Genomic DNA, 22,607 nt, shown 5'->3' on the forward strand with positions numbered 1-22,607 from the left:
ATGTTTGCCAGATTTTCCCCCCTTCCACAGTGCAAGATAAGGGTGTCTCCAAAGTGAACCTCGGTCATCTTATCAAGAATCTCATTCTACTATAGTCAGAAGGACATGGCTTGATAGATATCGTCACCATATAGTATATGCTTAGGTCGAGAGATATTGAACACGCGTGTGGAAACTTCAATGTATTCATATTAAAATTGTCTAGTTTATGTGTGGGACGGAGAAAGATAAAGACATAAGTAGCTAAGTCCGACTTGAGTTCTTCTTTTTTGGCATTATATTCACATCCATGGTTTGACTAATAAATTAGCTATTGTTACTCCACCTCTTCTGTAAAGATAAAAGCTCCTGAGCTTATCCGGAAGAACATATGCATGGTCGCATAATAAGCGAATCAAACGTGCATGATGTTCACTTTGGCACGATATAAAGCGTCTTTATTTACTTTAACTCGTGGTGGGTTATGCCCATGCATGAATCTTATGCTTCAAGATCTCCATCATCTTCTCCTACCTCAGAAAAGAAAGCTTTTTTATGTTAGTTAAATCGGGTCGGCTTGTGGCAGTCAAACCTAGTAGTGGCTTTTGAGATCGTCACTGAAAAACACTTTATGTTTTATATGGGCTTTTTCCATAAGGTCTCGAGGGTTTTTATGCATCGTGACAAGCATGTCGATACGTCGAGGCAAGATAGATTACGTAGGGCCAATATGTGCGCAATTGCATGTGGAGTTCTTGCGATGGATGAGTCGGACGTCAAGAACACTCTCTTCTTGTAGTCAAACTTCATGCACACCACTTCATTAAATATAGTGATCCATATGTATGACATTGGAAATTGGCCGTCCTCATAGCCACTAATGCCTTTTAAATTTGAAGGTCTGCAGATTGTTTCCGTCAATTCTGCGAATTCTCTGAATAATCTACTTCATTGAATCTATCGCCGAGCCAGGTAGCTCAATGATAAAGAATTCACACCGTAATTCATGAGATTGGCAATTCAAGTTATGTTGAGAGCCAAGCTCCGGCTCGCTTGTCTGTTGGGCATATTATTATCTCACGTGAATAGATGTCTTGACCCATGGCGCGCATGTCGGCAGGATTTCCGCATAATGGGCTTGTACACCTATAAGTGGAGTGGATAGCTCTAAATCAAATTGAATATTTTATATTGGGTCCGAAAACTTTGTGGTGAAGCCCCCAAAGAAGTGGCTGCACCGATAGTGCCATCCCACCCTTTTGCTTCTGAACAAAATCTACACGGAATCTTACAAAAAGACCACGTAACTTTAATGGACTGTAACTTGTTATTGCTTATGTCAAGTGCATCGGAATTTAAGGGTATATATGAAAATAATAAGATATTATAATGTCTCTAATAGTCAAAGATGAATTCTCGCCTAGATTCATTAGACTTAAGGCAAAGTCACCCTGCCATTTATTGAGTCGTTATATTTGCCGACGTATCCATTCTTCACGTAATGTGAAAAAGAATATCCAAACTCACCTTCAATCCCTTCTTTTTCCTCCCGTCAATTCTTTCTGCAAGTTCTAGCTTCATTGTTGTCAACGACCGACCATTAAGAGAGAACTGTGCAATTTACGTATGTTTTAGTATATTTTATAATGAAAAGTACATAAGCCTATTTATAAACTTTATTATATGACTATGTAAGGTAAATAATTAATTAGGATCAATCAAGGAAATGCATACTCAAAAGGAGATATATGCACAATCCTGAGAAATATGAAAAATCAAGGGAAATATCATAATTATCTTCAACATTCCCCTTAAAATGAAAGTGACTTAGAAAAAATCAACTGGAGTTTGGAGAAAACATTTGAAAAAAGAAAACGTATGGGTGGATCACCTAGCGGTTCGATGTGCCGAAGAGAGAACCAGCAATGTGTGTAAGGCTACGCGGCAACAGGTTCACGTGCCTGTTCTATGTTGTGGCGACTGCTATGTGGCTATGCGACAAGAGTTTGTCGTGACTACTATGCAGTATACGCGATAGGAGGCTACAGTGGCTACTATGCAGGCTACGCGACAATAGAACGAGCTTACGTGGCTTTAGGCATGAAGAACAATGTTGAGGATCGAGAGAGAGAGTGACACAAGATATGAGGTGTGCTTTGGTTGTGCACTGGGGCATGCACTAGGGTGTACACCGAGTCCCTAGTGCGATGTTGACCTGGTGCACTCAAAATTTCCTAAGAATAGCACAACTCTAATACCAAGATAAGAATAAAATAAAAGAAAAAATTGTATAATCTTTACTTATTTCGAGTGCGTGAATATTGATTTTATTATATGACTAACCAAAGAAGATAATCAATTAAAATTAATCATAGATATGCATAATCAAATGAGATATTTACATAATCTTAAAAGATAAAAAAAATTAAGAAAAATATCATAATTATATCTAACAATTACCGCTCTTCAATGATTTGATCCGCAGACCACTGTTACAAATCTCTCTCTCTCTCACTGTCAGCCAAATTTGGATTGGAGACAGCAACCACTTGTGTTCGCGTCGGCAAGCTATTGCCATGTAGGGTTCATTGCCCTATGAGTTCGAGTTCTCATGCTCTGTGCTCGAGATTCGCTACAAACTCCAAGGTGGATGCATAAAGTGTATTTAACGGCAGAGTTCAAGTAATTTATAATTTTGTGATTATTGAGCCAAAATGGACACATGACATATATGAAATTATATGAAATTATTGTCAACTATTCTAAAAGTCTTGTTAGATGAATGTGCAGCTTAATCTTTAAATACTCTAACGGCCCCCTCACACATAAGTCAAACTTTGACCTAAGTATAAAGTGTGCAAATATGTAATTGAGAAGGCAAATAGGAGTCTGAAAACATTTTAACACGAGACATCATGCTTTGATATTATGTGAGATTTTGTGAGACCATTACTAACTGTTCCAAAAGTTTAAGCTATTAAATGAAGGCCTAGTTTAATTTTTAAATATTTTAATAACGTACATTACGATATATTTGAAGGACATCGGGAGATAGGCGCATGACATGGTAACAAGGCCCATCTCCTTATACTCGACATGTCAATTGCACATATAAAAGAACCCTAAACTCAATAAGACTGAGAGAAAAATACTCAAACCTTTTAATAAATCGGCACATTAGTGCAGAGACTTGACTATCTAGAGGCTAATTAACACCCCGACAAGCCTCATATATAGGTTATATTTAGGTTTTGAGCCTTGGGCATTTGATCCAAACCCAAAGTAGTTTGCACGCAATTTGTAAGATTTGAACAAATGGCCTTCAATCGTTGAGTTGTATATTCTCCATATCTAATCAAGTACATCCATCGTGGGGTTACAAACTTATAATATACTCGAGTTTTTCGATAAGCATTTCTTTCACTCTGATTCTTAATGTCCTATCATGTGCATTCCATAAAGCAATTGGGGATATTACCAAAAAAGGTTTAAACCTATTGCACTTATGTAAATTCAGTCATAAACCTTTCAATTGTGACAATTGAATCATAAACATTTTCCCATTTTGCCAGTTGAGTCAATCTGGCTAATTTTAGCCAAAAATTGATGACGTAAACACTAGCTGTCCTACGTGGCACGAGACGCTAGCCATTCTATTGCACTTTTTAATTTTTTTCTTTTCTTTTCTTTCTTTCTTTTCCTTTTTTTTCTTCAAAGCTTGGCAAGGGCCGTTAGCCGACCCTCGCTGGTCACAAGCGAGGACTGGCTGACCCTTGCCTTGTTCGGTAGGAAAAAAAAAAGGAAAAGAATAAGAAAAAAAAAAGGAAAAAAAATAAAAAAAAATTATCAACATCAACGTCGGCCGTCCTACGCGACACTACTACCAGGAGGACTACATTGGCTAATCATTAAAAGGTTTGAGGCTAAATTAATCTAATTAAAATATTTAGGACTGAAATAGCACAAATACAATAAATTTAAAACTTGTTTAGTAATATTTCCTGAAGCCACTCTATCTACTGTTTATGTTTTGTTTTTTCGGTACCCTCTGTCAAAAACCAAGATGACCATTCTGGGTAAGAACAAGAAGGGTGTGGGGGGTCAGGCGTGCATGGGGCATATCATCACGCGTGGACACAAAATCACTTGGTATAATAAGCGCATGTAATCAAAGAGTTCGTGAAAACGTGTCATAGCAATCGGAGAAACGATGAGATTTGAGGAAGACGACCTCATACCAAATCCCAGATAAGCTGAGGTCGCTGCTGATTCTCACGTCTAGATCTTGTCCATCAAAAGTCAACACCTAACTCGGATTATGTTTGCCACGTGGTGCTGATGCATTAATTGCTAGGGATGGTAACAGGTCCAGATTGATTAGGTTCCTAACTAAGCTCGCACTTTAATGAGTCATTATCGAATTTCGAGCTACATAGAAAGGATTTGGGGTCCCGTGTATGGAAGGAACTCTACATAGGGTTCGATACGAGTCAAAGATATGTTTAGTTGATACGGTGAAACTAAAACCCGGCTAGTTTATTTCAAAAATATCCCTGGTAAGTTTTAGGACTCTGTTCATTTTGCAGAATATGTAATATTTTTGAATAATATTTTATAAAAGTCCTTTTTCAAGATATTTTTCAATATTCGATTGAAATCTGAAAATTAACTAGAAAATGTATTCCGCTTTTTGGTATCTAGTATGATTTTCCTTAGGAAAATTATCAAAAAATTCGATTCTTTAATTTTAATTTTTTTTCTTTTTTCTGTTAATTTTTTTGTCCTTTTCTTCCTCGGCCGGTTGCTAGCCACGGCGACCGTTGGCGACCGGCCACAAGTGAGGGACAAGCTTGCCCAAGGCCGACGAGGCAGGCAACGCTCCAAGAAGAAAAAGAAAAGGAAAGAAATAATTATAATAAATAATAAGTAAAAAATTGCTTCTTTTAAAAGAAAAGAAAAATAAAATAATAAAAACGAAAGAGGGGCGAAAATGATTGGTCTGAGCGAAAGAAGCAGGAGGAAAAATTATCTCTCCTTTTCAAAAAGAGGAAATCATTTTCCCCACTTTTGATGGTGGTTTTTCTATTAGAGAAAAATATTTTCCTTAACTTATTTATTTTTCGTGAACCAAACGCTGAAAAATCCAAAAAAATATTTTCTTGGAAATCGTTTTCTGCAAAATGAACGAATCCTAAAACTACAAAAATATTGCTCCTTAGGTAAATTTTAGTCAAACCTTTCAACATATTTTCATCTTTTAACCACGTTAGTTTTTCCTCGACACTATACAGTATTTCCCTTCTTCTCCTTCGTCTTTGTTGTCCTCGCCAGTCTCTCTTATTTAGAGAAAAGTACCAAAAAATTCATAAAACTATTACACTTGTGCCAATTTATTCATAAACATTTAGACGAGTTGTCAATGTAGTCCATTTGGTCAATTTTGGCCTAAAATCTCAGACATGGACGCCGGTTGTCCTTTGTGACATGACTGGCGCTGACGTAAATAAATTATATAATTTTTAAATATTTTTTTATTTTTGATTTTTTATTCTTTTCTTTTCCTTCTTTGTTTTTCTTTTTATAACTCTGGCGAGGGCGTCGCAGCCCTCTCTTAGATATGGGCGAGGGCATCATGGCCAACGAGGGGCAGAGGCCCTCGCCCATACCTTATCTGTGGCCGGCGAGGGTTAGCCGGCGACCACGCCAGCCCACAATTGGGAAAGAAAAAAAAAGGAAAGAGAAGAAAGAAGAAAAGGAAAACAAAAAACAAAAAATCATAATAATAAATTTATAAAAATTTTAAAAAGTTTAAAAAAGTTTAAAAAATTATCCAATTCAGCACCAGCCATACTACGTAGGACGATCGGCGTTCATATCAGCGATTTTCGGCCAAAATTAGCCGGATGGACTAAATTGGTAAGTCGTCAAAAGATTTGAGACTCAATTAACATGATTGAAACACTTAGGATTGAATTGACATAAGTGCAGTAGGTTTTAGAGCTTTTTTTATACTTTTCCCCTCGTATTTCACATGGCGAAGACAAGGTGGACTAGGCTAGCATATGTTGGTGATACGGTGGTGGTTTAGATATCTATATATGTGTGAATTTCTCCAAAGACATGATAGTTTTATAGAAAAGAGTATAATGCGATAGGTTCGGATTATACGTATCTGAGATCCCTCGTATTTAATCGAATTGGATTTGTGATTGTCAATTGAGAAACCCTAGTGGTGTTTGAATCGAGTTTGGAATATACTCCAAAATGTTGGGCTTATATGTGGTATGCGACCAGTATCAAGTCAATCTAGCTTCCATCCTTAAAAGGCATATGTACCACCTTCTTTAGAAAATAGAATCAAGAAGAAAATTGAACCCTAATATCTGGGTTGCACTGCCAGAGCTAGGGCCTCTGCCTCCATTGAGGGACCCTCTCTTCTTCCTCCTGTTTTTATTTTCGAAGTTTCTCCTTTTTTTCAACTGTTTTGTGAAGGATGGCACAGAGCTTCATTTGTTTGCCTGTGTGATAATAGACGGATACTAATACTAATTAGCTAAATCAAGTTGTAAAGAAAATAAGTTATCAAGAATCAAATGATAATTCAGTGACCTTAATGTAAGTGACCCAAAAGTGCTGTGACCACTTGCGAAAATTACGCAGGATCATCGTAATCTTACCTTTTTACGTTCATCATTGATGTATTTGTCTCCCTCCGATGGGGGGCGAACACACACAAACTCGCAATTACCTATGATTTCCTGTGCGGGTCAAAGTGTGTCTTGTCCGCTAAATAAAGATAGGTCGACGCAAATTCATGCATCTCCACGATGATTGATAACGACGTGCGATTAGAAAATTTCAGAATATTTACACTTATCTGCATTAGGTACCCAACAAGAACACTTGCCAATCTTTGTGCACGAGACCCGAGAAGATTTAGTCCTTTTGACTCTTCACAACATTTCCAGAGAACTTACTCAAATTTAACAAAAATTTCTAAAGGAACTCTCTCTATTATTGCATCAAAGTTAGAAGAAGATCCCAAATGACAATGTGGAGGACCAAAACATCTCATCACTCAAGACTTGAAATGCACTTGTCGCGCTCCGAGCCAGTTAAATTATTAAACCTAGAATCACTGCTTTTTGTAACGTATGGGGTACAAATCAATGTCCGCAGGTCGTTTTTTTTTGCTAGAAAATGTCCGCAGGTCGTTGGTCTCACATCAACATGTTTTTCGTGTGGTGGGGTTCAATCAAGCGTTAGACGACAGAGCAGTGTGAATAATTGACGTACTTAGAAAACATCAATTGACGTTGGGGTCCGTCCGTGGTTTTAATTTTATTAATTCCACCCCTTTTGGTGACCCCATTTGATGACCTAAGAAATGTGAATGATAGGAGAGACTAGGGGAGACCTAGTCAGTCGCGACAAAGACGTTGGGACGAAAGTCGTCTTCTTTTTATGGTGGTGGCATTCTTTTCATACATTAGTTTTTGCATATTGGTTGCACAATAAGAGTGTCTTTTTAGGGTTTTGAGCGTTTGATTGTTGGGAAATGTATACACATCATGCATTGGTCATGCGTGATGAAGTAGCCAATGGTTTTTTTGTCCAAGGAAATTAACATCTTGAATTTACCCCTTTTGTAAAAAGGCGGGCAATCAACAACAACAATCTAATGGCTAGAACTAGAACGCCTCGTCAATTTATTTGGCCCTTAAAAAATACCCTGAGAGTATTGGTTTGCCATTGTGTAATCACGAACAAAACGTGAGATGAATGAAGATCAATGATTTTGAGATGTGTAATCACTCTCCTCAAGATGATATTTGCCCCCACTATGTAACTTTCAAGTTAGGGTGAACTCGCTTCTAAGACACAACGAAGCCACCAATCACGACAGAAGGAATACACTCGAGATTTGCTTTTGAGCTTCTCTCAGATTACCTATATCTGTAATCCTAAACATAGTGTCGACAACCACTACCAAGGGTTCATTCTACTTTAGCGTAAATCCATGGATCGCATTATTAATCGTCTCTGTTTATGAAGCTTGTCTTTGGTACCCTTCCGTTGCTACTTTACTGAAAACTCTCTTCATTGTCGTATAAGTCTAAACTCGATGCTTTTTTGTCGGGGGTTCACGTATATATTTTCAAAGTGACATATAAATCCCGCAAGCAGACAAATGGACTCCATAATTTTTCGGTACGTGGTTGTCTTGATCCGGCATAGTCAAAGAAAAGCGAAACCCCATTATATGATACTCCTCTGGTGTATGAACATGAACATATACTTACACTAAAACCCAAGCAAAACAATCAGCCGGTCGCCAAATTTTAATCATTGAAATGACCTATGGACTACTTCAGAAACTTATTAAGCAGGTGTGATCATAGGCTATAAAATAACGGTTTGGATTAGTGGAAAATAGAACGAGGATAAACCGCAGGGCCGGCTGGCATAGGTGTAGCTGATTAGGGTGTCGCGGGGTCTGCAATTTTGGAACACCGACTCACTGGTTAAAACTTCACCAACTGCATGCGAAGTACTCTTGAATAGGGCCACCATCATAAGCCAAAGACCTGCATTCAACCAGTTCATGGGATTAGTATAACATGTCATGAACTTCCAGATAGCTGGGCCTTTATGCTCGGACAATGGGTTATCACAAAAGATAAAGCAAAAATAATTAAAAGAAAATGATAGTAAATAGTGTGCTACGGGATATCGATATTAAGTAGAGATGAACGATCGGACACATAACACAAACCCTAATTTTCACTCTGATCATCAAAAGTTGGCTAACAGGTCAGGTGCTTGACCTCGATGAAGCAAATCTACGTTCGAATTATAAGGACTTCCACTTTACGGGGCTTAAGCCTTCCTCCCCTTGGATAGATTCCGATTCATAAAAATAGGACAACTTTCCCTCCATCGATTAGTCGAGCCAAAGATTTAGACATCCCACGTTATTCACAGATAAAGTGACAACGAAATGATCAAAACAAGAGCACGTCTACACATGCTAAATGCATTCATCCAAAGATGCAACGTATCAGTCCCCGATATGATCACTAAGCATTAGGTACAAGCTCATAATAAAGGGCGCGCACTAATTAAGCGATCGTTACTCATTAGCTCTCTCCCCACGCATCAAACTCGAGCATGCCCTTATGGCAATCGGAAAAACACCCAAATCTGGAAAATGACAGAGATTAGCGTGTGAATCGTCGTTCAGTCTTATTGGGTAGCTTGAACATGCGTAGAAGCATTCGAATGCCTCTAAAGTTCTTCCAAATTCAGAAGCAAGATGGCCCAATCTTCATGACGTCGCCCCCCAACAGCTTCAACCGACGAGTCGTTTCATTTTTCTTTGCTTTCTTTCCTTTTTCGCTCGAAAGCTTCGAGCAAGGAACTCTTTTAGCGTCCTGTGAAGCAAAAAAAGTAGGTCTCATGCTACTAAATTTTTCAAGAGAGGTTGCCATGTCAAGATGACGTAGAAATGCAGTAAAACCTAAGGGGAGTCGATCATAAATCAGGGTTTGAGCGGACATATATTACGTAAGGTCGCATCATGTGTGAAACCCATGGTTCACACTAGTATTCTCGGAAGATAGAAGTGAACGTGACATAAAATAGTTAGATAGCTTCCCACTTTAACTAGCGTTTTCAGAAAAAGAAAAGGAGAGAACAAAAACCATTAATTCATACATGCAATGTCGCGAGCATGATGAATCTTTTCGCATATGTGTGTACGCGAAATATCATCAAAATTAGAATGTGTACACGTATCGATATATGAACAGGATCCTATCGCGTCATTGCGGCCGATTAATTTTTTCTATTCTTTTCACTAAGCTCAATCTATTGTTGTCTTCTTTTAAATTTGCACTAAGCTCAATTTTAATTTTCTCCCACAAACTGATAAAGTTCAATGACCAAATTATAGTGCTATGAAAATGTAGTCCCTATAGACAAACATTGGTCTTCACCGTACTCCTAAACGCTAGAACACAACATTAATTACAAAATAATCTTTGACAGATTTTGCCCCCCTCTAATTAGAAAAAACATTTAGAGATCCACCATCATCGTCAATCTTTTGACCATGTATGAAAAGAATAATCAGTGAGTCTTCTACTAATGTTTTTTAGACCTTGTGCACTAATTAAGGACTTGTACAGCTAAGATTAGTCCTCGCGTTGAAATTAAAATTTGCCAAATCGCCTAACCTAAACGCACAAAGAAAAAAATTGAAACAAAAGCTAGAATGGAAGAAGAACAGAAGTGAAAGGTACTAGAAGCCGTGCAAAACATGCGAGAATTTATGCGGGAAGAGTTTGCAAAACAGCTGTCGGCCTTTGACGGTCTCTAGGGTTGACTTGTTGACGCATGTAAACACTCTCGTATGATGCCATCCTTCCTTTTCTTCGTTTTTTGTTTTCCTTTTCTAACTTTGTAGATGAGAACACAATATAAAAAAAACAAAAAATTTAGGTCTAGATTTAGATTAGACTAAAGATGGAATGAAACGAGACAACAACTTTTAAAATAAATAAAAAATTTCTTAATCTCGTCTCGCCTACAACTCCACCAACATGACTCCCACCCACAAAGTCTATATGATGACCACACAGTGCTTTGCTATGGATTCATTAGACTACGGTCTCGATGTGCATGCCCATGAATGAAAGTCAATTAAATTATTCGGTAAACTCAACACACGTATTGAAGTGAATATGAATTATCGTATCTGGCGACATTCAGGTCGGGTCGATATACAGTTTGTTATATCTTAATGATTGATTAAATTTTATCTTAATGTATGTACAAAGTTCAACGAATAATTACCCCCAGGTAACCGGCTGTCATTTTTTTTTGTGTGAAATTGAGGCAACTCACTTTCTCGTAGTAATCTTCAAATAAAAAGAAGAAGAAAAATGGAAAAAGAAAGTGGTAGGACCAAAGGGCCTCTCTTTTCATGTTTATTTATACGACCAAAGGCTTCTTCAACCTCATCATCTCTCTCTCTCTCTCTCTCTCTCTCTCTCTATCTCTCTGCTCACAGCAACACGAGCTTCAAGAACGTACGAGACCCGCTTCAAAGCTCAGGACGATCGTGAAGAGAAGATGAAGGCTGCTGCTCGTGGGCTCGCTTCGATTCTCTTAGTTGCTTTTCTTCTGTTCTCCTCCTCGTTCGCTCGTCCCTTGTCGACTGCTACTCAAGGTAAAAAAGCTTACTGTCTTGTATCTTCTTATCTTCTTTTCGCTCCTGTTTACATGAGTATCACGACAAAAGCGCTCATCAGATTTTGTTTCTTGAACTTGTCTTAGTTGTCCTGAGTGGAGTAAAACCAGAGGAGGCTGATGGCAACCTAGTCGCCGAAGCAACTGATCTCCTAAATGTAAGAATCAACAATCAAATTCATCAAGTTCATTTATCTTTTGTTTGGCTCTCCTCTTGATTCCTTTCTGATTCTTCTTTTTGGTGCTTGGATTTGACTTTGCAGCTTATGGGGATGGAGTCAGATGAGTCGTGCGGCGACCAAGATGAAGAATGCCTTAAGAGAAGGATGATTGCAGACGCTCACTTGGATTACATCTACACCCAGAATCACAAGCCTTGACAACTATCAATCGGTGATCACGTGATGTATCTAAAAGCTTAGAAAAGAGGACAAGCATAGCTGTGGGGAAAAATCCAGCATATGTTATTAAAAAAAAAGGAACCAAAAACAAAAATGATTTGGATCGACACTTGTATTACTAGTTATTACTACCGGTTTTTTTTTTTATTACTACCAGTTGGCTTGTGCGTATTATTATGTGTTGGGGAGGAATCCAGAAGACAGGAGGGGTTGGCTTTTTTATGCACAGAAGCAAATAAATAAATATATGATTTGTAAGAAAGATTCCATTTGAGAGAGAGCAAGTGAAATGCTTATGTTTTACACTTCCCAAAGGACGTGTCCACCGACCAAACCAAAACCTCTGTAGTTTGTCTCTCCCTTTGGTGTCCTTGCCTCCACACATGATCTTGCAATCGTCTCGTGTGCTGTTCCTGCATGCTTCCATCATCTGCTGCCTTCAATTGGGTTTTAAGTGCTCTCGTCTTTACTCCACCAGAAAGCTCTCGGCAAGTCCCTACTTTGCTCTTTATGGATTTGTAGTTGGGAAGTTTTATTTGCATGCTACAGAGAGAACTATACACCATATATAGCAAGAGCAAACTCAAGAGGACCGAAGGTCGATTGCGCTCATGCTTTTGCTCTCGCCGGACTCACGTGAATGTATCGAACGGGAACTTGTCGATCTATAACTTCTGAAAGGATTGATCAGTACGAGTTCACGTCGTTCCACACCGATGTATTACCGCAAACATCAACATCTGGAGCTTGGAGTTTCTATTTGGAATTCTGAGCTCATCAAATGGTCAGATTCAAGATGTCGTCAGAAATTCAGAATCGTTTCACTCAGGCACCCTAATCAGAAATGTGCTATCTTACTTATCGGATATATATGGTGAAGATTTAATCGTGATTCAAGTTAAGGCGGCCAAGTGATATTAGGTCTAAATAAAATAAAATAAGGGTCGCAAACACCAAAAGCAAAAGCTAATTCGTACAAGCTATGCGAGAATCGATGCGCATCCTGTAAGATAAGATGCGTCCGACCATCAAAGTGCCAGAAAGTCGTCCATGCAACACATTAGGCAAAAAAACGTCTAGGGAAGGTTCAAAGGAACAACTCCACGAGCAATTGCTCCACATTTCTCTATTTCTCAAAGGATGGCTAACATAGCAACTCTTTCAAGAACCGCAATGTCGCAATCACAATCCACCAACTGAAATTTTCACACACTCGGCTAGTAAATTGTATTACCAACAATCTGGTTCATTCTCATTAACACGGCATCTACGAAGAATGGTGAATAAATGTGATTCAATCTGACGAAAGAACATAAATGGTACATAACAATTCTCAAGCACAGAGAAAGCCATTCCACTAGTAGAGCCTCCCCGGCGTTGAGCTCTAAAGTGAAGCTCATACGAGTCCTTATTAGCAATTCTAAATGGAAAAGTACAAGTAAAAGTGAAAAACAGTACATAATTAACTCCAGGGCACTTCACTATCAAGGGGAAATAAAAACCTCGAGTCCACATTGGTCTACGAGATGAAACATTGTATACAACTAAAAGAAGGGAAAACTAGCAAAAAGAAGAAAAAAGAAAAAAACCCTCAGAAGCCGCTCAATGTATTGATACAAGGTCTATGATCTTTGCAGAAAAGAAGGGACGGTGCAATGTTTCTAATAGTGCCTCGAAGCTCACATTCCATCCAACTTGAGGATAACCAAGAGGGCTCAAAGTGCCGGGCATAAAGCATCAGATGCAAGTCCCCAACCGCACAGCCCCTCCACATAGTCAAGAGAGAGAGAGGAGAGAGAGAGAGAGAGAAACAACATAGAAACCACTTTAGTGAAGGAAAAATCGAGGTGCAAACAAATATCTGTGTGTATTTCCTTCAGACTATAGACATTACAGGCAAGAAAATTTCAACGCAGAAGAAACAGATCTCAGCGCCATTTGGAACATAACAAAATTTAGCTTAATGCAAGCCATAGTTCTCGGCCCACATGGAGCAAACCTGATTTCCCTCAGTTGGCTTCGTTTGGCAATGGTGCACTGGTATACAAACAGCTCCTACACCCCAAGCATTATGCATCCTTCTCCTACCAAAAGCAATGATAACCATGTGAGAGTGAGATACATTGACCCCTTATAAGCAGATATGCATATTATTATCTCTGTCTGTATTATGCATGTGGGGAGGGGCAACACATTTCTTATCTGAGAAGGCAGGTTCAGAGCTAAATGATTGAAAATATAATCTTAGCCTGGATCTTAAGGTCCAATGACACCAAGAGAAAGTATTGCAAAGATCAGCTGGTGAGACAACACAGGCTTTTTACACCCATAGGACAGAGAAGACAAACATCCACCAACTGAACCCACTGCAACTGTAACAAAATGCATATATCCAATCTAAGAGACAGAAGATAGAGAAGCTCACCAGCTTTAAATCATTGGCCAATCCCAGGTCCTGTAGTGAACTTTCTGATATGCAAGATGCATGGACGATGGGACCCTGAGGAGAACTCTGGTTTTTTATGCCGCTCATAGCACCGCACGCAGGTGGGATATCCATGTGGACTGCTCCCTTGAACATCCACTCATCCCTTTCAAGGCTATAAACATCATCAAAGAGCTCACCACATAAGATGCAAGCACACTGAGATTCATCTGCAGGAACCATCGGGCCATGCATCTCAGTTGTCTCGCCACTCTTTTCTTCCGAAACAAAATTTTCAGATCCAGATGGAAGGTCTACTTTCCGAGAAACCCAGTCAGTTAAGTTTGGATACCATCCCCTTGACAGAAAAAGTAAACCTTTTGATTCAGGATCTTTTGAATCATGCCAAGCCAAGTGTAGATCTAGATGCTCTTGACATTTTAATTGCACACCACAGATGCCGCACCTGTGTGGAAAGTCCTCGAAGAGTTCGCTGATCACCGATTCACTGAACTCTCGAACTACAGACGGCTTAAACTCAAAACCTATGAGGTTCTTTATTTCCCTAGGCGAATGAGGCAAGGGAGCAGAGCTCTTCGTAACTTGCTCCACAATAGGTACCTCGTCTTCAGTCGAGGATACCGGCACGGCTGTTGAAACTGAGGCTGAAGAATCTGGGCCAAATCCAGCAGTGGCATTATCTTTGGCCTCGTTCTGCACTTGCATAGGCATTTGAGAAGGTATGGAAGTTGACTCCGGCTTTGATGTCGATATCAGACCCTTTGCAACTAATGTGCTCAAGAGACTCGACACTGGATTTAAGGTTGTTTCTACTGCACTAGAACTCCTGCTGGCTGCATTGTCAACAACAGTTGGAGAAGGACCTGGTGGCACTGGTGGCAGTCCCACCTTCACTTGAGATGCATCTCTCGAAATTGATGAGTCATCACGACGAGATGCCAAGAGAGTTGACAATGAAGCACCCAAATCAGAGACCAAGTTGATAGGGGGAGGCCCAGTCAATGATGGAGGCTTGGAAAGTACTCGTGACGGCAGAGACCTTGTGTCCACAGCACTCACACTTGGTGGGCTAGCAGCAGCATCACAAGAGACAGCTCCACCTTCAATATCGGCAGCCAAAAAACTACTCTTACTCGACTGTCCTGACGTTTCTGGGGCAGAAGAAGCATCACGTTCAGAAACTTGCGGGAGAATTGGCTTCTTATTCTGACCTAATATCTCTGGCATTGCAGGTTCAGATCGTGCCTGCTGCAACTGAGGACGATGGTGCCTTGTTTGAAGAGGTAGTGTAGAAGGAGGAGAAGGCTTCAATTCCTTGAGGCGAAACTTAGACGTAGAATCCCGATTATAAAGGTTATTTGGCCCTACACTTGACTTTTCTGGCAGATGAGCTGTCTTAAACTCAGTGCGAGGCAGCATTTGTGCTCGCGGATAGTTTTGCTCAGGCAAAGTTTGCAACTTTTGATGGGTAAGGCGTGTGTCAGAAGTAGGAAGAGAATGCTGGTATGCTAATGACCGTCCAGAAGGTGATGCAGGCCCTAGAGACTGTATTCGTTGGCTTCCTGTGATTCCTGAGGGGGCTGCGCTAGGAGAAAAGCCGGGGCTTTTGATGTTAGGAGATCTCATCTCTGATCCAACTTCCCTCCTTGAAAAGGAACTCGTACTTGATGACAGTCCAACAATTCTACCAGGGTAACCCTCTGTTACACCTAAATTATTTGAAGTTCCAGTGTGTATAAATCCATCCTTTGAAAGTGGTTTTGCAAGATTAGATATTGATCCCTACACATTATAATTGCAAATTAGAACTGAGGAAAATAAATAGCAAAGAAGTGCACCAAAGGAGGAAAAAACAAACATCGAAATTAAGGCATCCTTGCCATTTAGAACCACATTTTATAGTTAAGGCATAGCAAATAGAACATTTTGCTCATAAGTCTGCACCTGGACACGTAACCTAACATTTGCATAATTCAAAACCTGAGAAACACTGAAAAACTGAAATTGCATTGGGCCACTAGCCAGCAGGTATGTGCTATATGAGTATTGTTAAGAGAATTATAGGTCAGGAATCGAACAAAAAGTTCCTAAACAAAAAGGCGTGACATTAGATCTTCTTCATTCCACTAAAAAGCAAAATAAAACATAAACCTAGGCGAAACTCTTAGGAATCAAGGCAAAAAGACGGTATATTATCCCCTTCATCTCTACAAGAATTTTATGGCACAGTAAAAATTTATCCTAGTCAACAGATACAATGCCGTCTTGTGTACATGAACTGACCTAGGATTTCTCCTCTCTTCAGGAATATATTTGCCCCGTCGAGCCAATTGGGAAGTACAATAGCAAAAGTAAGTACACTTCCATGATTACAATCGTTATGATCGTACCAGCAAATTTCAATACAAAACAATCCAAATGCCTAAAGTTTGGTGTAGAAAGGATTTATCTGCAGATAGCAATTAAGATCTTCCAATACAAAACTAGGATTCATAAATCAAAGCACTAGTGACAAGAGAAAAAACGCTAGTCCAAGAAAATGATTCTCAATATTACAGGACTGAATGGACATAAAGTTTTCCTCTCTGCTATATCAGACAAGAACAAACCATTTTCTTTTGGTAAAAGTACTAACTTTTGATCCTCAAGAGTACGTACTTCAGAAAACTATAAGAGACTTCTTTCCAATTCCTACGTATTAGTAAGAACCAATACCGACTTTTCTTTTGGTCACAAACTGACAGCAATTTGAGCAAAAAGCGAGATTTCTTCATAAAATAATGAAGTTTCATGCTTCTTACTTCACCCATACTTACCGGTAGGCTGTGATCAAGATGCATATGGGGAAAATCAATCACATGAAATAGCAGTTTGAGCACAAGAAATTGAAATTCAAAAAAGTATCCACATCCAAGAGCTTACCATTTCTTCCGGACCATCGAGAGTCCAACGATCTTTTCTTGAGATACTAGGGATGTTGGTTACATCGCGCTCCATAGATCCAGGGTCCACAGAATCCCACATGAACTCTTCTTCCTCAGAGTTCTTCCAGCTACTAGAGATCCCACCACTTATATTTGTGATGCCATGTGATGGCTGAAGATGAGAATCAACGCTAGCAGATTTAGAGGGCTGGTAACTCGAAAACCCATGCTTCCCACTAAATCCATTTCTTTGGCTGGATGGTGATTGGGTAACACTACCTCCAGTTCCATACCAAGGCTTGCTGAGTCCCTGCTCACTAATCTTACCAGCAATTCTTCCGGCTCCTAGTGCTGAACTTCTCGACGTATCAGAACTATAGTCATAATTTCCATAAGCTACACCTATGTTCTTGTCTTGAACTGCTTCACCAAGAGGATCTCTATGCAAACGCTGAATGCTCTAGAGAAAACTTTATGTATCAAGACACCAACCAAACGGGGGAAAAGCATAAAAGTTCATTTTTCCAAACTAAAACAGCATTGTCAGAGATATTAGACTTACCTGCGTTTTCACTGGAGGATCCTCCCATGTATGTCCACCACTAACACTGGGTGCTCCATCCAGCCTCTCTAAATCCTCAGATGAGCTTGCCAAAGCACCAGCTACATCATTTACCTTTGCCTTAATCGAAAATGGAAAACAAAAAATAAGCGGAAATTCTCTTCAAGTACATAAATACATCAGAACTAGCATCATCCTTCACTGACCATAAAAAGCTATCCCCTTTATTTCCATGATCATTGCAAAAGAAAGCAAAAATAAAGAATGTTCAATCCAAAGTCCATTTCTTTATTTAAACTGCTACTGCACTTACTCCGCTTGACTGCTGAAGCCGCTGCCTCTCTAGATATTTGGGGTTAACATGAATACTATGTGCTGGGCGTTGAGACTGTGAATCAGACCTAGATGTCGTAGATGGCAACGAACCATTACCCATAGATCCAAAGCCAAGTTGTCTTTCGATGTATTGAAGAGTCTGAGGATGAAAGACTCCTTTCCAGGTTCCGAAAAGGTGTCTCATGGCTGAATGGACTGAAGAATCAACTTGCCTATATGCCTTGCAGAAAACCTAATATGCACATAGGATCGAATGGAGTGACGACTAAAACTATGTGAAACAAGCAGACAATCAATAACGATGAAAGCAGCAAGGTGCAAGTAAACGGAAAGTCAATCCATCAGATACTAATCAATTATTTCAATTTCTTACTTAAAAACCAAAAAGTAATAACCATTCAAATATGCAACTAAAATCATATGCCTACTCATGAATAAAGCATAATTGTAAATAAAGACTACAGCAGAAAGATTCTTACCTCGGGTAGTCTAGCAGCAAAGTACCTGATGTAGTCCCTCCCAATATTCTTTACAATGCTGTCTAAAAGATAAAGTGATGGAAGCTTTTGGTCACTCGGAACCTGCAAATTATTAGCACAATCAGATATAATGCGCCAGAACAATTTTCCTTCTTTTTGATATATGGAAAGCTGCAGGTCCAATTTCCCTTAATGGTGCATAGAGCCTAAAAGTTAAAAGCAATCCCGAAAAGAAAATGAAAACGGACTACGTAATATCTAAGCTGCAGTCCTCTACATCATCTTGACAAATGAAGACAGTCAAGTAAGAGACCATATAATTGTCAGTACACACAACCTTCATAGGCATAAAAATAGAGTTGTTACAGAATCCTAAAATTCTTATGCATACTGCTGAATGACATCATGTTGACTAGCACTAGAAATCTTAAGGAAATAAAAAGAGATTTTCCAATCTTCTGTCCGTATAGAAGACTGTAAAACAAACTTAGCTACTAATTCAAGACAATATGTTAACAGAGTACTTCAAACGACGATTTTCCTAACTTCAAGTGAAACCCCAGTTGCTGCTTGATAGCATGCGTCCGCAACCCAAAGAATAATGTTAAAACACCAGGAAACTCAAACCATTTATCAGCTCTCCCAAGTCGAGCATTGAAGAGCCCATTTTGGGCCACATCTCCCTTGAAAGATGGAAGTTGATCATACTTCGCTTCTTTAGCCATATTTCCCCTGAAAGATGGAAGAAGCCTTTTCCTTCTTTCTTTCTTCTTCTTTTTTTCTTTTGGTGAGCGAGGGAGAGAGGTTCAGGAGAGATCAAGTACATCTAAATGCCACATGCAGAGTTGACCATTATTCATCTTTCTTTAGCTTTCCATGGACAGGTTGATAAAACATCAAACCACAACCCAAATAGTAGTTAACCATAAAGATTTGTAACAAATAATTAACATATCACTCAGCCATGGCATGGTTTTGCCTTACAGTGGTCCCTCACATTTCTACCATTCTCAGAGAGGCAAGGTGCTCGACAAGGAAACAAAGTGAATCCATAACAGACCAGAAACAAAGTGAATCCATAACAGACCAAAGCTCAACCGCAGTAGTAGAAATGAGGAAACAAATCAATATATCGGGCTGGTATTACAAACATATAGTGGTAGTCCAACTCGTCACAAAGTCTGAACCAAATTTCAGCAAAACTGACTCAAACTTCGTGATGAAGCTTCACCCATCTCACTAGAAAAAGGTACTAACAATAACTGATTATGGGGAAGACTAGCTTAGTGTAGTCTCTAGTATCGTATGAAAGACTAAACAACAATTCCAAAAACAAGTCACAAACTTGGTAATTGATTTTCTCTTTCCTCGAATACTGCGGGAGAAAGGAACATGATGCAAATCACTGGACTAAGGAATTCCATATCATATATGTCAGAGCACTGCGTTCCTCAAGGGACACTGAAATAACTGGTAAAGGCGGCATTTTTATTGAGTCCAACGTGTAGAGTAAAGCCGTATAAGGCTGGCAAGTTAGAGCATCCCACTCCGCACAGAGAAAGATGGGAAAAGGAAAAAGGAGAAACTCCAAAGAATTTTCATGTTTCACTTATCCATTTTTCTAATACAAGCCAAAAAGAGACCGCTTTTACTATTTGTAGGCTTTCCTGGTACAAATTCGAGCAAAAATAAAAGAAGAAGAAAAAGATCAATGGAACAAACAGCCACATACTGATCGTAAAACTGGATTTTCACCTCGAGAATGTTCGTGCACACGGTGCCCGCGATCGCCTTGGCGGCGTGCAAATTCTCCCCGGCTATGATCGTCAGGTTAGTGATTATGGGTTTCGAATTGAAAGTGAGCTCCGCAAGCGCGGTCCTGTACTGCTCCACGAGCTCCTGGTGCTGCTGGTGCTGCGGCAGGGGCTGCGGCTGGTAAGCTTCGCTGCTCGGATCATTGCCCTCCGCTTCTCTATCGGCCAATTTGAACCTGGGCTGCGGCGGATTCGCGACCGGCGCCCCGGGCCTCAGCGCAAAGGGCCGCGCGCCCAGCTCCTCCGTCAACCGGGGCTTCTTGGGGACCAATTCCCTGGATCTATCGAACGGTCTACGCATACCATCCATCTCAAAACCCTAATCAAAACCCATCCCTCTTCATTACAGCACGAATCAACGAAACAAAACTCGATCTTTCCACCCCTAATCTACACCCAATCCGACACCAACAACTGGGATCTTACAATCGGCCAACCCCTATTCCTACGGCACACACAGACCCCAATTGAGAAGACCACGACCCTAATTACACATCGGAGGAGTCGAAAGAAAACCGGGAAAAAATCGAGACTTTCGGAGGAGAGACGAGAACCCAGAATCAAATGACGCGCGGAGAAACGAGCCCGAGGCCGCGGGCTTGAGCTCCGAAGCCGTGCGACGAATTTCGGGGAGGGAGGCGAGCGAGAGGGAAGAGCGAAGGGAGAGCTCGAGGAGGTCGAGCTCGAGCTCGTCTTCGAAGGGGGCAAACGAGCGTGGCCGGTTTCGCGGGGTAGGGTTTGTGATTTCTCTCGTTTGTGTCTCCTGGGCATAGCAAGCGAGTGCCGTTTTTATAACAGTGGAGAGAGAGAGAGGGGGGAGGGGGAGAGGGACAGGGATGGGGAGAAAGCTAGATAGTGTCGAGTCAAATCATCGGTCCCGGCCGATCATGGGCTGCGGTGACGGGCTCGCCAAGATCTCCTACCCCCTCGCGGGAGGTCGATGTTTTTGGTTCGTAGATTACTATGGTCGTTTCGTTTTCATGGGAAGATATCATGATTTTTCACGAGCTAGGTTTCGCATATTCTGAGCTCTCTATAGTCTGCAACTCATTCTTTATTCGAGACGTTATGGAAGTAGAGGGTCGAGACCGTATTGACAGCGGACAGGGTTTTGGGATTTCGCTTCTCTCCTGTGTAGAAATGAGCACGCGGGGGTGATAAAAAGATGGAGGTCGAGATTCTACGGTGAAAAAGCGATCTACTTGATGAGCTGCGCGATCACGGGCTCGTCAAGTCTCGACGTCCGTGCATGGGGGATCCCAGATCCTTTCATTTTCGTGCCGGTTACGTCACCAGTAAATTTAATTCCTTCAGTATAGCCCGACTGTCCAATCTTAATTATGAGACGAACTTTAATAAAGTAGATCGCCAGTAAATCGATCTACTTAATGAGTTACGATAACGAGCTTGTCAAGTCTCAACGTCCGTGCATGGGGTTTACTGATTATCCCAAAATGTCATTTCCATGTCGATTACGTCACCAGTAAATTTAATTCATTCAATATAGCCCTGTTGTCCAATCTTATTTAAGAGACGGGCTCTAACATAGGAATCATAGTAATGTAGGGTCGAGACTTCATGGTAACAGTTTATGGGAATTTTAATGAATATGGCGTGGCCGTTAGGTGATCGTTAAATGGTGACGGGGCATTGATGTGGCATTTTACTCTGCTTTTGAATTTTTTTTAATAAGTGCATTATTTAATTAAAAGAGGAAAATAGAAAAAGTTTGAAATTAAAGAAAAAAGAAAGGCACCATTGACCCATGCAAGCAATGACCCACTTGCTGGGGGCCAACAGCCACACTTTGGTGGTAGTCAGGTTCACGCTCGCAAACGTTTGCTTGGCCCCGCCGCAATCGACCTATAGGTGCTGGTCGATAGCCGCCGTCACTTCTCTATCAATCTCTTAAACCCACCCGTTATCTCGGTGTTTGTGCTTAAGATTGGAGGCGCGGTCGAGGTCGATGTTATGCCGGCAAGCACTCGATGGCGCTTGCAGGTGGCTGGAACCGTCGGCGACACTATATTGATAGCGGATAGGGTTTGCAATTTTAATTCTTTTGTGTAGAAATTAGCACAAGGTGATTGAAGACAAATCAAGATTCCACGAAGAAAAAGTGATCTATGTGATGACCTATGATAACAAACTTGTCAAATATCGCTAACATTAGTCATGTAAATCTCTCTGCCGGCAACCCTCTCTCTCCCAAAAAAAAACGTCCCTGAAAGAAACTTCACCGTAAGCTCTCGGTTTCAATTTCTGAAGCTGAGGGCCTGCTTTGCTCTACCTTTTTCTTTTTCTAGGCCTTGATTTCCTTTTTTTTCTCTCCCGATCTAATCTGTGAGTCTTTTTTTTTGTCTTGTTTGGCATCTTCTCTTGCTTGTTGTTGTTGCTTTTCTTCGCTCGTCAT

General features: G+C 40.3%; 2 protein-coding genes and 1 long non-coding RNA gene across 4 annotated transcripts; 1 reads left to right on the top strand and 2 right to left on the bottom strand.

Annotated features, from left to right (window-relative positions):
- Positions 1 to 8,216: 8,216 nt before the first annotated feature.
- On the bottom strand, positions 8,217 to 9,465 carry LOC130135182 (uncharacterized). Its single transcript, XR_008814661.1, has 2 exons — positions 8,808 to 9,465; positions 8,217 to 8,567 (listed from the first exon to the last, which is right to left on the bottom strand). It is a non-coding gene; the product is annotated as an uncharacterized LOC130135182 (long non-coding RNA).
- Positions 9,466 to 11,015: 1,550 nt separating this feature from the next.
- Positions 11,016 to 11,938, top strand: LOC115675241 (putative phytosulfokines 6). Its single transcript, XM_030597836.2, has 3 exons — positions 11,016 to 11,212; positions 11,320 to 11,390; positions 11,496 to 11,938. The coding sequence occupies exons 1-3, from the start codon at positions 11,116 to 11,118 to the stop codon at positions 11,610 to 11,612; spliced, it is 285 nt and encodes a 94-aa protein (XP_030453696.1). The 5' UTR covers positions 11,016 to 11,115; the 3' UTR covers positions 11,613 to 11,938.
- Positions 11,939 to 13,092: 1,154 nt separating this feature from the next.
- Positions 13,093 to 21,003, bottom strand: LOC115675279 (uncharacterized). Of its 2 annotated transcripts, XR_008814616.1 has the most exons (8): positions 20,136 to 21,003; positions 18,381 to 18,482; positions 17,879 to 18,133; positions 17,566 to 17,685; positions 17,002 to 17,463; positions 14,059 to 15,861; positions 13,633 to 13,717; positions 13,093 to 13,327 (listed from the first exon to the last, which is right to left on the bottom strand). XR_008814616.1 is itself a non-coding variant. In XM_030597876.2 (7 exons), the coding sequence occupies exons 1-7, from the start codon at positions 20,502 to 20,504 to the stop codon at positions 13,703 to 13,705; spliced, it is 3,126 nt and encodes a 1,041-aa protein (XP_030453736.1). In that variant the 5' UTR covers positions 20,505 to 21,003; the 3' UTR covers positions 13,093 to 13,702. The 2 variants fall into 2 exon arrangements, 1 of the variants encoding a protein (XP_030453736.1); XM_030597876.2 differs by having other exon boundaries at positions 13,093 to 13,717.
- Positions 21,004 to 22,607: the final 1,604 nt, after the last annotated feature.

This window comes from Syzygium oleosum, unplaced genomic scaffold (genome assembly GCF_021117445.2).
Source record: "Syzygium oleosum isolate NSW1041296 unplaced genomic scaffold, Sole_v2.1 Sole_v2.28, whole genome shotgun sequence".
In the NCBI taxonomy this organism is placed as follows: Eukaryota; Viridiplantae; Streptophyta; class Magnoliopsida; order Myrtales; family Myrtaceae; genus Syzygium; species Syzygium oleosum.